Below are 13,711 nucleotides of genomic sequence, written 5' to 3'. Positions count from 1 at the left end.
GACTTAAAGACAACTGACCTCACCCGGAGTAAAAACTAAACATTTGTCCTATCTCACGCTTACACGTGTTTATAGTTGCAGATATAAAAATGAGGCCTGTTAGGCTCTAACGTTGTGTTAAAGCATTCCTTAGCTTTGAACGGCGTAAACTGTGAGCTGTTGTCTTGAACCTTCAGGCTATCCCCAGTATGTAAGATCCCAGCAGCGTCCGGACAGATCAGAACGTGCCTGAGCTCTCGAGCACAGCTGCTAACCTGCTCGCAAATTGTTCCCAAATATTAACGAGCTTGGATGAGGGATTTTTTTCTCAGCGTTGAAAGACATTTTTGGAACACACAGACTCTTCCAGACAAGTGTACAAGTGACTTTCCCCATCTTCATCTTACTCTTTAGCTGTTCTAACAAAGGCATGAATGCCATATTTTAATTGCAGTGTGCACACCTGAACCTGCCAGCCCTGAACATTCACTTTATTTACTTTATTCATTGCATCTTTACCTCATCGTGCAGCCAACTGGCTGCTGCACGGCTCCAGTGAAACTCCTGTATGTTCCTCCTGCCGTGATCTCCGTGTGAGCTGATTTTGAAATTTGCCTGAGATGGAGGTGCACCATTCATCATTCAGCCTCCGCTCTGAGTTATTCTTAGTATTTCTACACTTTCCCTACTGAAGCTGCAGCAGCAAAGAGGCGACGCGAGGACGTCACGGTGACCTGCGTTGGTCTTTTCTCTGTTTTCCATTTATTTGGTCCAGCTGCGCTCAGGAGGAGCAGGTTTTATTTGCCAGCGGGGCGTCTTTTTTTTCAGTCAGTGCTATGTTAGCTTTTGAGCTTTAATATCTTTCAGTACTTCAGTCTTATTATTCAGACGTGTCACACTTCACGAGCTGGTACGGAGCCTTACTCACATTATTTGTAATAATAATAAATCATGGCCTCCTCGGGCCACTCTAGGGTTTTAATGCAAGTATCTGACCAATAATATCGCTGCGCTGGGGTTAATTATACTAACACACTGTCCAGTTCTGGTGAGAAAAATTCAGGAATTTAATTTGGATGTTGCTGATCACTAATAAGCAGATACAATAACATCCAAACATGGTCACGTCTGGCTCCAGAAAAACTGATATGGCAGCAGCCGAAATGCACTCTGGTTATACTTTTCTGAAAAAGTCGTGATGGCACATTAATCACGTTGTTCCATCCCACTCACAAAAAAAAATCCAGCCTTGTGAATTCTCAGTGAAAAAGGAAAAAAGGAAAAAAAATTCCAGCCAACTTCTATTTGAGTTCTTCTCACCACCTACCTTTCATTATCAGTCTGTGCTGCCACTGCGGTGCCATTGTGACAACAAAATCCTCCTCCCCTCCCACTCCACCACCTGTAGTGACAAAAAGAAGGGAAAACAAATTTATCCACACATCCGGAGACACCGCCTGTCGGCTGCCGCAGCAGGAAGGCCTCCGCCTCACGGGAGGCCGAGCTGCAGAGGTGGCGAACGGCACCGCAAGCGCGCGGCTCGTATAACGGCTGAGGAGTCTGTGAAAGCTTCACGTTCCTCTCGCAAACACTGGGCACGCCGGCTTCTCCATCTTGTCATCTTCACGCTCAATAAAGCCCCCCCCCCCCTTCTTATAAACTGATGTACCTCCTCCTTCTAACGGTCTATTTTCTCTCTTTCACTTCCCTACATTAATCACAGGAGATGGGGCCAATGACGTCAGCATGATCCAGGTCGCAGACGTGGGTGTGGGGATCTCAGGACAGGAAGGCATGCAGGTAAGGTGATGAATAGAGTGGCACATGGGGCGGAGAGGAGAGGTGGGTGATTTACGGTGGGCTGTAGGGAAAAAAAAAAAAAAGCAGCGCAGCCTGAGAGCTCCTGAGAGCGAGAAGAGCTGCAGATAAAAGATTGGGGAATTGGGAAGAGGGGGAGACACTAGCATTCTTTAGGGTTGTTAATGGCTTTTCATTACACTTAAGTGCGGTTTTTAGCCCACATCCATGACCATCCTCTAAATAGGATTGCCTGTGCTGTGCTGAGTCAGCAGGAAGGCCCTGTGTCCTGCAGAGAAGCAGCGCGGCGTGGACGCTCAGCTCCAAGGCCACAGCTGAGAGAGCATCTTCACGAAGAAAACCCTCCTCCCCTCCGCTCATTTACCTGCAGCACCCTGCTCCAGAGCTGTGCTCTTATGATGGAGATTCCCAATTAACTTCCAGGGGAGGCTTTGCTGGCACGCTGCTGTGTAGCACATCTGCTAAAGCCTCAGTATCCTGTCTTTAACCAATCCGCTGCATTAATTACCGTTAATCAAACTGCCACTTAATGAGACAGCGGTCACTCTCGGGGACTCCGCCGCACACCACGTGCTGAGACGCTCTTTACTGCGCCCCGAGCCTGCACGCGCTGCTGCATTATCATTAGCGGACCATTCGTCTATTAGCGACGCGCTCCCTGTGTAGTCGTTAGGAGGGGTTATTGGAGCGCAGCAGAAGCGAGAGGCCTGCTGCTGTTTCTGTTGCTGACAGCCGAGAGGTGCCGTAAAGGGTTAGCGGCGGTGTTTATGACGTAAAAGCAGGGCTCAGTACTGGGAGTGTTTTACACGGTGATGGATGAGACTGACAGCTTCCTGCCGCGCTAACGGTGAATCCAAGGGGAGGCCAACTCGTTTACGAGTTATTGCTTTGGAAAGATTATACCCGCTAAAGATTCATTAAGAAGAGGCGAGAACAGTCAACGAGTAACTGCCTAATGTGTGCTCGTCTCGTGTACGTAGGAGAGAGGCGGCAGGAGACTGAACGTTTGGTTCTTGTGGTGTTCTGCAGGCAGTGATGGCAAGCGATTTTGCCCTCCCACGTTTCCGGTATCTCCAGAAGCTCCTGCTGGTACACGGGCACTGGTGCTACTCCCGCCTGGCTAACATGATCCTGTATTTCTTCTACAAGAATGCAGTAAGGCCCCTCCCAGCGCACACAGATCTGAGTCAGAAAGGATGAGGTGTTCCGCTTTTTCTCACTGCTTCCATCCCATTTGTTCCCTCAGATGTTTGTGGCGCTCATCTTCTGGTATCAGTTCTACTGTGGCTTCTCAGGTTCAGCCATGATTGACCAGTGGTATCTCATCTTCTTCAACCTGATGTTCTCTGCTTTCCCACAACTCATTACTGGCACTCTGGACAAAGACGTGTCAGCAGAGACTCTCCAACAACTACCTCAGCTCTACGTGAACGGCCAGAACTCCGAGGTGCGCTCCCTCCTAATGATCTGACAGCACATTTCAAATTTTTACTAAGAATATGGGGAAAAAAGAGAGTTCCACAGCCTGGGAGCAGAGCAGCTGAAAGCTCTGCTTCCCATGGTGGTGCAGTAGGTAGGGAGAAGTGCTAATTCTGGATTTAACAGGGAGACGGTGAAGATAAGCAAATATGGGAGAAATATGAGCGCCAGTTACAGCCAGTTAATACTCCCTCTATAGCATTTTAGATCAGCTGAAGGCTTTTTAGAGAGCTTTTACAAAAGTCTGATAAGAAGAAATTACAGTACACCAACCTAGAAGTGAAAAATGCATGAACTAGTTTTTCAGCATCACTCTAAGGCAGGATGTTTGTAGCTCCGTAGTGTAGTAAGTTTACACAAATTGCGGCTGTTTCAGGTGCTGAGTTATCTGTGAGCCAAAAGCTCAGACTGCTCTAAACGCTCAGTTCACACTACTACTGTTGACTCATATGAGAGAGCAAATGTCCCTACTGTAGTTATCTCTGTCATAGAAGCCCCACCTTCTGTTTGTGAGAGGCAGCCAATCAGAACGATGTTAGCTTAAAGGCAAGTTGGCTTGAAATGAGGGGTTCCAGTGAGCCCTAAAATCTTAATCATGCAAAGTTCTCCACGATTTAGTCTAAGAATTAAACTTGGTATTACCATGAGGGTTTTTTTCCTCTCCCTGGCATAGGTGAAAGACTTCACTCTTTGCTCCAGAGAAAACCCAGTTTGTCAGTCTTGACTCAAAGGTCAAGAATAAGCTGGAATTCATTTTGCATGCTGCATAGATACCATTCAGTTTAGAAATCCACATTTTTCCTAAATAAAATGAATTTATGTTATAATATAGAATAGAATAGAATAGAATTCAACTTTATTGTCATTGCACATGCACAGGTACAGGGCAACGAAATGCAGTTTGCATCCATCCAGAAGTGCTTTAGTGATATAGATATATTACAATATATATTAGCAATAATATAGATATGTGAGTATATTACAGAAATGGGTCTATTATGGTATGTTATAATATACACGGTATGAAGTATGTTGTGAATATTCTATAACTATAAGTATGTACAGGCTGTAGTGAGTACAAGCTATGTACAGGATATGAACAGGATATAAATATGAAAAACTATACAGAATATGAAATAAATAACTTTACAGAATCTGAGATATACAGCTATACAGAAATGGGAACTATGCAAGTTGTAAACAGTTGTAGGATTAAAGATTATCGAATGTACAGAATGATTATTTACACAGAGCTATACAGTAGTGCAGTTAAGATAAGTGAGGGTGTAGATAGTTTCTACAGAGGCTATATAAAGTGCTAGTGGTTGTGAGTGGTGGTTCAGTCCATGTTATTATTGTGTTTGAGGGTACAGTTGTCCATTGTGGGTGTGTGTATGTTCAGTCCATGAGTTTAACGTGGGTCAGATGTCAGGAGGCAGAGTTCAGGAGTCTGACAGCTGTGGGGAAGAAGCTGTTCCGGTACCTGGTGGTCTTAGTCCGGAGGCTCCTGTGGCGCCTCCCAGAGGGCAGGAGGGTGAAGAGTCCATGTGATGGGTGACTGGGGTCTTTGATGATTTTCCCAGCCCTTTTCAGACACCGCCCTTTTCAGACATAATATGCCATGATTTCTGTCATTAACCTTTGATTTCTAGCATAAATTTTAGCGTAAAGGTTAAAACTGTTGCGCTTCTTCATTGTTTTGATGGGTCATTAATTTTATTTCTGACCCAGAATTAATCAGGACTAGTTAACTGCTTCTGGTATCAAATGTAGGTAATAGAGACATTTTTATATGTGTTTTGAATATTTACATTTTTAACATTTTTCTTCTCTACAGTCACACTGATGCTGAGTGTCTGTGTTTATCCTGCAGGAATATAAGCCATATATGTTCTGGATGAACATGATTGATGCCTTCTACCAAAGTCTCGTCTGCTTCTTCATTCCTTACTTTGTAAGTGTCACGTCTGCCATTCGTCTTCACCAAGTTATTAGAGTTTTACCTTTGTATTGATTTGTTTTTTTTAGTGTTGATTTTAATGTTTTATTCTCTTTACATGGTTGTTAAAATGGATTCGTCAGCAATGAAATTTATTAATTCACATTTTATTTATTAATTTCTTCAAATTTTATTTAAAAAGAATGTTTTCAGTACAAAGCATGAACCTGGAAGTGTTGTAGTGATTGCTAAGCTCACATTTTTATTTATACAAAACTGCAATATATTCAATATATATCAATAAATGCACAAAAAATGCTTAAAAATACAGAAATTCAGTGAGATCCTCCTATCGGTATGTAAGGTGTGGTCTTATGTTGTTTTGGTCGATTATCAGTTCTAGCAAGCACGTGTATTCACGTCGCTTTATGTTGTGTTGGGGAAAAAAATTGACTAAAAGAACAAAAATCTGTTTTCTGTATATATTTTTTTAATGAAATGTTCTTCTATGCTACCCAGGCCTACGCTGACTCTGACGTGGACCTGTTTACATGGGGAACTCCCATCACCACCCTCGCCTTATTCACTATTCTGCTGCATTTGGGCACCGAGACCAAAACATGGGTAAGAAATCTGATTATAAAGCCAACAGATGACAGCAGCGATCCCTGATGTTTATTTAAAAATAAAAACAATTTTAAGCTCATAGTCAGTCTGCTTTGGATGGTTACAGCATTGTAATGCTCAAAATCTCTGTGGTGGAACATGAGTGGTGTTTCCAAAACCTCACTGTTGGCCTGTGATTATCATTCAATGGTAACACATTACAGGAACCTTTTGTAATAAATTATAAAAATGATAGTTTTATGCAAAAAATTCATAAAATTACATATTTTGTAACCATTTTTTTCATGGATTGGAAAATCAGCATCATAGAAATTTGCCAGACATGAACAATTTATTGATTTATTTTTGAAAACTTCTGTTTCATAACTTGTGAAAACAAAGTTGACATTTAGTTTAATTCCTGGATTCTGTCATATGTAGCTTTAACATACTACTTTAACCCGTTTAATTCTGTTATTTATCACCAAGACCACATTAATCACGTAGTGTACATATTTACGACTTTTATTGTGAAAGGCAAAAGAAGCCTAAAACAAACTGGGTTTCCGGTAGAGTCTGTACAGGAGGTGGATATAGAGCAAAATTGAGTATTTTGGTCTAAGTAACCCAAAATGTGATGTCCACATATATGGACGCCAGGTCCGAGGAGGTTAAGCAGAGATTTGAAGTTGTGCAGAAGATGGAACAAAGACTAGAAAACGTCAGAAACAAACCCCATGTTTTTCCCAGGGTGAGACCAGCCTCGCTCGAAACTGAACCAGGCAGCCAGAGATCAGAGCTTAGACTTGGAGTGCTATAAACTCCAGTTACAACTCATCACAGCGTGCCAACACCTTACACCGCCAGAGAGCTCAGACATGATGCTCATAAACTGCTGAAATTTATGACTTTGCCCTGAGTCCGAGTCTTCTCCATCATCTCTGTGGCTGTAAATTCAGCCTGATGAGGGTTTTTTTTTTTTCTTTCTTTTTTTTAAACACGTGGGAAGAGTGTCCTTTTTACTTACTGCCTTCATGGACATGACTGCCCCTCATTTAGAGGCGCTTTCATTAAAAGGAGCACGATGGAAGGTACACTTCCACACACTCGGATGGCAGGCCCTTCATTTCCTCACTGCTCAGGAACATAATGCATGCCTGATTGGTAAACTGGTGTGAAAGTCAATTAAAGGTAGGTAGGTGACAGCAGCCCCCCCTCCTCCCCCAAAATACAGAAGCTGTGAGGCTGTAATTAATTACGTGTGTTAGTACAACACTTCAGTGAGCCATCGTACACGATTCACTGTGTCAGACGTCTCATCAGCCAATCATCTCCAGGATGCAACATGAGGAGTTTTTTCCCCTCGCTGACTAAACTCATTTTAGGGCACGAGAAGACGGTTTCGCATCCACACTTCTGTCTTTCCGCCTGGAGGAAACTTCTTTAATGTCGCCTAAATGTACAGCAAGCTTTAGCTTCCAGTCACGTTTGCCTTCATTTTAATATATATGTTAACAATATTTTGCAGGCAGTAAATCAAATCACTGTGTATCCCTTATAGAGAAATTGAGAGTCTTATATAAAAACAGTGTTATATTAGTATTTCCGTGTCATTGTATATTCAGTACCGGTGCGTGTTCTGCGCTACAAGCGAACTTGGTGAGATCTGATTATTCGCATGTGAAAAATCGAGCTTTGTTTGAAAAAATAACGACAGTAAAATTACATGGTTGGTGTGAACGCCTGCGTTAAGAATAGGTGTGTAACGTCTTATGATTTTAAGTTTCTGTTACTGTTTCTCATCCTCGTGTCCTTCCCCCTGCAGACGTGGATGAACTGGATGTCGATCGCCTTCAGTATCGCCTTATTCTTCACCGTGGCGCTGTGCTACAACGCCTCCTGTCCCGCCTGCTACTCTCCTTCCAACCCCTACTGGACCATGCAGAGGCTGCTGCAGGAGCCCCTCTTCTACCTGCTGTGCTTCATCACGCCCATCGCTGCGCTGCTGCCTCGGTACACCGTGTTCAGTTTGTGGATGAGTGAAAACACGAGCCTGTTTTTCAAATATTTATGATCCGAGTGCTGAATTGCGTCTGTTATTGATACCAGATGCCTTTCATGTTTATCCCAGCCGCCTGGCGATCTTCGGTGGAGCGATGCTGATGTCAGTCTCTGTTTTACTTTTCAGATTTTTCTACAGGGCGTGTCAAGGCACGCTGTTCCCGAGCCCAGTCCAACTTGGAAGGCAGTTGGATAAACTCCCCGCTGACATCCGCAGGAACATCCTTAGCCTGAGTCGGGTCAAGGTGGGGTCGCCGCTCTGCCCCAAGCTTCCTTTCCTGTCCCTCGCTAAGGCCTCGCCTAAAGGTTACTATAAAAAGGATGGGAGGAGCGTCTCTGGCTCAAAACAGGGGCCTCTATTACAAACAGATGAAGCAAAGAGAAGCCCGCTGCAGCCCACAGACAGCGATATGCACCTTTCAGATCTCTATACACCAGCTCCGTCAGAAGTAGACACCCTTCCCTACACCAAAGACAACCCCGCCCTGTCAGGGGAGCTGCAGACTTCTTCTGCCGCAGACTCTGAGCATCTCAATAAGACTATAGAGCCGTCAGATGTCAATCTGTCCAGCTGTGTCACCTCCACACCTCTGCCCGCTCAGGCAGACAGCGTGCAGCTGAGCATGCCCCCCGACGGAGCCTCGCAGTGCGTCAGATACACGAGGAACTCAGAGGAAAGACTCAAATCTGAGCACGCCGTCAGTTCGGCACACAGGACAGAGCAACCGACAGAACGGCCGCTGCAGGCCGCTTCCTTCAGTCTTAACTAGGAATTCAATTGCACAATAGTTTGTTTGTTTTTTAAAGATCTAATTATATTTTTCAAGCAGATTCTTTTATGAAACATGCAAAGAGGTACTTTATATTTTGGATGTAAATCTAAAGCAGAGATATTTTTGCCTTTTGGGAGATTTATTTTTCTGATACTGGGAAACTTAAAGTTCACACAGAAACATCTCAGTACTCTGTCAGGTCTTCATGAAAAGAAGAGCAGAGAGATTCCACCGTGATATGGTACCCAGTTCGTTCTTTCAGCTTGGCCTGTAAATGCACCAAAACCGGGATCGGAGCCGTTCGTGGCCTCGAATCGGTGCTGACGAGGAAAGAAGTTCCCGTACTTTACTTATACTTAATGGCCACGCAGAAGCATATTTCTGTGAGGACTTCCATGCAGATGATACCAAAGGTTTATATTCAAGTGCAGCAAGTTGTGGTGCTGGCTCTGTGCACATTTTCTTCTTCTTGTTGGATCGGGAAACATAGAAGTCCGTTTCTAGCTGTTCTCTTGCACAGTAAATTCTTCTAAATTATAGTTATTAGAGCTGTTGGCTGTAAAGTTATTTGTGCATTATGACCAAGAAATCGCCATTTCAGTCTTTATGCACTAAGAATCCACCAGGAATTATGCTGTGTGTATGTGTGGGTGCGTGTGTGTGTTTGTTTCTACAGGGTTAAGACTTGGTTTGAAATGGTTAGCGTTAGGATTATGTTCAGATTAGGGTTCGGGTTAGACGTTTAGCTGGGCCATGGAATACGCTACATCCTCGCAAAAGCAAAACTCTTATGTGTGTGTGTGTGTGTGTGTGTGTGTGTGTGTGTGTGTGTGTGTGTGTGTGTGTGTGTGTGTGTGTGTGTGTGTGTGTGTGTGTGTTTATCCAATGACTCATTGGATCTCTTTTAAGAGCCAGTTCCGCATAAATGTAGATTTGCTAACTGTTGCCAAGAGTTGAGGTCAATCCGGTTTCCATGACTCTGTCAAATATAAAGCTGAAGTCGGAGGCGTTATTTTCTAAAAAAAAATAAATAAATAATAATAATTTTTAAAACCTGCTTTCCAGCATCTCTAAAGCTCATTAATTAACATTTCATAACATCTCCTTTCTTTCATTTTTGTAATCACCATATCATAAAGATAATGTATGTATCATTGCTAGCGGTTAGCTGCTTCTGTCTTCACCTTCATGTACTGAACCCGTCACTTGTCAGCCTCCATCCGAGTGAAAACCCTCCTCTGTGTGTCTGCGCAGATGTTTTGCAGATGTCTTCTCATCTGCATCCTTTACAGTTTTACTAGGAAGCACTTTAAAAGCCCCATTTTGCTTTTAGCTTTTCAGTTTTTAAACACCACGTTTACAGTTGGATATTTTTACCTTAAGCTGTTTCCCTCTGCTCTTCGACTTTATACACAGCTAAGCTAACGCTATCATAAGAAGCAGGATTTTTGCTACCGTAAGCTTTTTTTTTTTTGTCTTGTTTTTTTTTTAGTCTGACTTTAATCATGTTTGATCTTTGGCCCTGTGCGAGTAACATAGTAGCATTTAACTAAATGCGATCTTAAAACTGGAATTATTCTGACAAAGATTTATATCTTCATAAGCAACAACCAGTACTCAGAACAGGAGGTCTTGGCCTGTGCAAGTGTCCTGACTCCAACACAAACATGAGAGAGAAGGATTAAATTTCTTTTGTTTGTGAGAAACAGCCAGTTGGAAAGAGTTTCAGAGTAGAAACTGGGCGATCGATGCCCAGAATAAGAAAAAAGGGGCATTATTTTGAACTTTTACTCATGAAAAGCTAGGCTAACGCTAATGAGTGAAATAGTAAATACATAAAGCTGAGCATAACAGAGGCACCGCTTAGTCTGTACAAGTCCCCTTTTTCCATTCATGTCATGTGTTTAGTTTATCTGAAGCCCATCTGAGGTTTTTTTTTTTTTTTTTTCCTAAAGCTGTAAACCAAATCCTCGGGGCTCAGTCTGTCCCAGATCTTAAAGAGACTGCTTTAAGTTTGCACTTTGAAAGCTTTCAGTCGCTGAGTGTCGTCGGTGCTGCAAGGAGAGCGGGAGCTTTGCACCCCTCTTACCTTTGCAGACACTTTGATGCGTTCCTCCAGTTTATGGTTGAGCATTTAAAGCAGCAGCACCTTTTTAACATTTTCTGAAGGGCGTGTCTCATTCCAGGATGTTTTTGTAAAGAGTTCAACTTTTGCCAAAGGTCATCTATATATTCTACGTGCCTTAACACTGGATAAGAAATGAGAAATGTGCTCGTGATGCTGATTCTGTTTGTTTAATGATGATGGAGCATATATTCGGAGGCTGCAGGCTCTGTGGTTTCTCTCCACCTGTCCTTTTGCACATGGTGCTTGTTCCATTGGCATGCTGTTGTCTGCAGTCTGTTCGCTTTGTTTCAGAGGTTCTGTCATTTGGGGTGTTGCACTTTGTGTGCCAGGCTGAAGCTTAAGTGTTTCTGCGATCCTACACACACACTGTCACACAGCGTATCTGAGCATATTCAATATTTTTCTCCTTATGTTTCTTTTGGTTGCTGCATCGGCCGAATGTGAGCTTCACTGTTTGAATGGTTTCGCTCTCAATGCTGATCAGCCACAGCATTAAAACGTTTTTTAAAAACCACAATTATTTTGAAGCACAGTAGTTTTCGAAAAGTCAATGAGACATTGAGTCTTCATGTTAAAATAGCTGCCAGGTTAATGGGATGTGAGATGGGTTATTGTTGTTGACCGAGACCAGAAAAACAGCAAGTCGCTCCACTTTCACTAAATTAATTTAGGAAGACATCGAAGCGTTCAAGGTGTTAAACTCTGCCACTGCCAGCTGGTGAAGCCGTGTTTCTACCAATCAGATCTGTTTTTTATGTTGTGGCTGATCAGTATATTGAAAGGTATTGATCAGAGATTTTGGGATAAACACTGAAAAGCTGCAGCCGGTCACCAACGTAGAAGAACTGTTTTAGGTTTTTATTAATATTCCACATTTTTATCAGTTCTTTGGCCTTTGTGCAACTGGAAAGTTTCTGTACATGGCTACTTTTGAACAAAATAAAAATGCTAAAGAATTTATTTATGCTTTCCTGGTCTTATTAATATACTAGGGCTGCCACGATTAGTCGACTAGTCACGATTATGTCGACTATTAAAATCGTCGACGACTAATTTAATAGTCGACGCATCGTTTGAAGCTTTGTAAGATCACAAAGGACGCAGGAATGAGTAGTAGGATTTAAGAGTGTAATAACGGACTGAAACAGAAGATGGCAGCACTGCATGTACAAGGATGCCAGCTGCCGTTAAACCCCGAAGAAGAAGAAGCTGTGTCCCAGAATTCATAGCGCAGCCCAGCGCAGCTGTCATCAATGGCGGCAGCTAGTTAGTTTTAACTTTACTCTTATTATTCTTTCTGGGTCACAAAATAAACGTTTAACATATTTTCAGGCGAGAATGTAGCTGTGTAAACCTCAAATATCTGCTCAGTTTATCAAGACACCACATATTTTCAAAAGCGCTCCGACGTTTTCGGAGACGTCTGTTACCCACTAGCTCGTTAGCTAGGCGGGGGCAAGGCTAACTAGAGCCATGAGAACACCGGACTCCCGGCAAATCATTTTCAAACCCACCGCCGTCTTTCGCTACTCAGGTTAAACATATATATAAGTCACTTAGATAACTTAAAAATGTTATTGTTTGGCTTTCTTTAGTATTTTATTTGTTCCTGAGTAAATCGGTTTGGCTGAGATTAAAGTTATAGTTTTTTGCACAGCTAAAACTGTCAAGCAGACAGCTGATTATCAGAAGTGTGAGATGCTGGAGAATATACTCCGGTGTCCTGTTATATTTTAGAAAGCAAGGAGTTTATTAAACTTCACCGAAACAATCTGCAAATTTCATTAAAAATTAATAAACTACCATCTTGTCTTTATTTTTAGTTAGCACAAACACTTCAAGCTGTAAGCTAATGATAGTTATATAAGACCAGATGCTGCCGGTGCAATAAGCAGTACGCTGTACGTCCAATGGATGATGATCTGATTAGTCGACTAATCGCAAAAATAATCGGTGACTAGTCGACTATCAAAATAATCGTTTGTGGCAGCCCTATAATATACATTGACTTATATTATGTATAGCAGGCTTGCCCACTATAAACGTGAAACCAGTGAGCCATTGATCATACCGTAGATAATTCTCCTTTCTGACTTGCATAATTGCCATAATTTACTAAATTAAGTTTAAATTTAATTCAACAAAAGCTGAAACTTTTGACTGAGGTCATAAGGACATCAGGAAAGTGTTTACTGGGGTCCCAGACTGAGGGAGATGTGCACTATTTTCCCCTTACACTTCAATTCAATTTCAAGTTTTGTAGAACCTGAGTCGCCCCCTGCTGGCCGTTAGAAAGAATGCAGGTACTCCCACATTAGCATCGCCAGCTTTTTATTCTACCTTTGTAGTTTTGGTAGGAAAATCCTGATTCAAAGTAGAGTCTAACAGTCATCCTCAGAAACATGACTGTTGGGGGTTTTGTGTGTTTTTTGTTTGTTTGTTTTAAAGCTCATCTTCCGTTTCCTTCTCTGGATCCATGTGCTGTACAGTGTCCTCAAATTAATGACCGTCGCAGCACTTTCTCCTCGGACACTGAGATAGTGATGACTCCTTCCCTCATCAGCTGTTTTTTTGTTTGTTTGTTTGTTTTTCTGCCTACGCATGAAGGTGTGACTTTGAGCAAAGCTTTTGTTTTTTGGGTTGGATTGCTGATAAGTAACATGGGTGTCCGTGGATCAGAAGGTACAGCGGGTCCTCCACTCTGTGTTTCGTTCCCCAGCTCGTATCCTTGGGCAAAATACTGAACCCCGAGTTTCCCCTGATTCATCCACGAGTGTGTGAATGTTAGGTTAAACGTGTTTAAGGTGAATGGGTGAATAAGATTTGTAGTAAGAAAGTGCTTTAAGTGTTCAAATAGAGTAGAAAAGCACAGAAGTACCAATCCATGTACAGTAAAACTGACTTTTGTCAGTTTTATGATGATAATTA

The 13,711-nt window shown here is 42.5% G+C and overlaps 1 protein-coding gene across 1 annotated transcript in view; it reads left to right on the top strand.

Moving 5' to 3' along the window:
• Positions 1-10,603, top strand: part of atp10a (ATPase phospholipid transporting 10A) — a 44,699-nt gene extending 34,096 nt beyond the window's left edge. Inside the window, exons 15-21 of the mRNA XM_080877617.1 lie at positions 1,703-1,779; positions 2,827-2,952; positions 3,044-3,244; positions 5,150-5,230; positions 5,735-5,839; positions 7,647-7,834; positions 8,010-10,603. Of these exons, the coding sequence (XP_080733743.1) occupies positions 1,703-1,779; positions 2,827-2,952; positions 3,044-3,244; positions 5,150-5,230; positions 5,735-5,839; positions 7,647-7,834; positions 8,010-8,652 (1,421 nt within the window). The 3' untranslated portion in view covers positions 8,653-10,603. The remainder of the gene's footprint in view (positions 1-1,702; positions 1,780-2,826; positions 2,953-3,043; positions 3,245-5,149; positions 5,231-5,734; positions 5,840-7,646; positions 7,835-8,009) is intronic.
• Positions 10,604-13,711: the final 3,108 nt, after the last annotated feature.

Source organism: Rhamphochromis sp. 'chilingali' (assembly GCF_963969265.1).
Source record: "Rhamphochromis sp. 'chilingali' genome assembly, chromosome: 3".
NCBI classification, from domain to species: Eukaryota; Metazoa; Chordata; class Actinopteri; order Cichliformes; family Cichlidae; genus Rhamphochromis; species Rhamphochromis sp. 'chilingali'.
The sequence above is the reverse complement of the archived record's forward strand: the minus strand, read 5'-3'. Positions and strand labels throughout refer to the sequence as shown.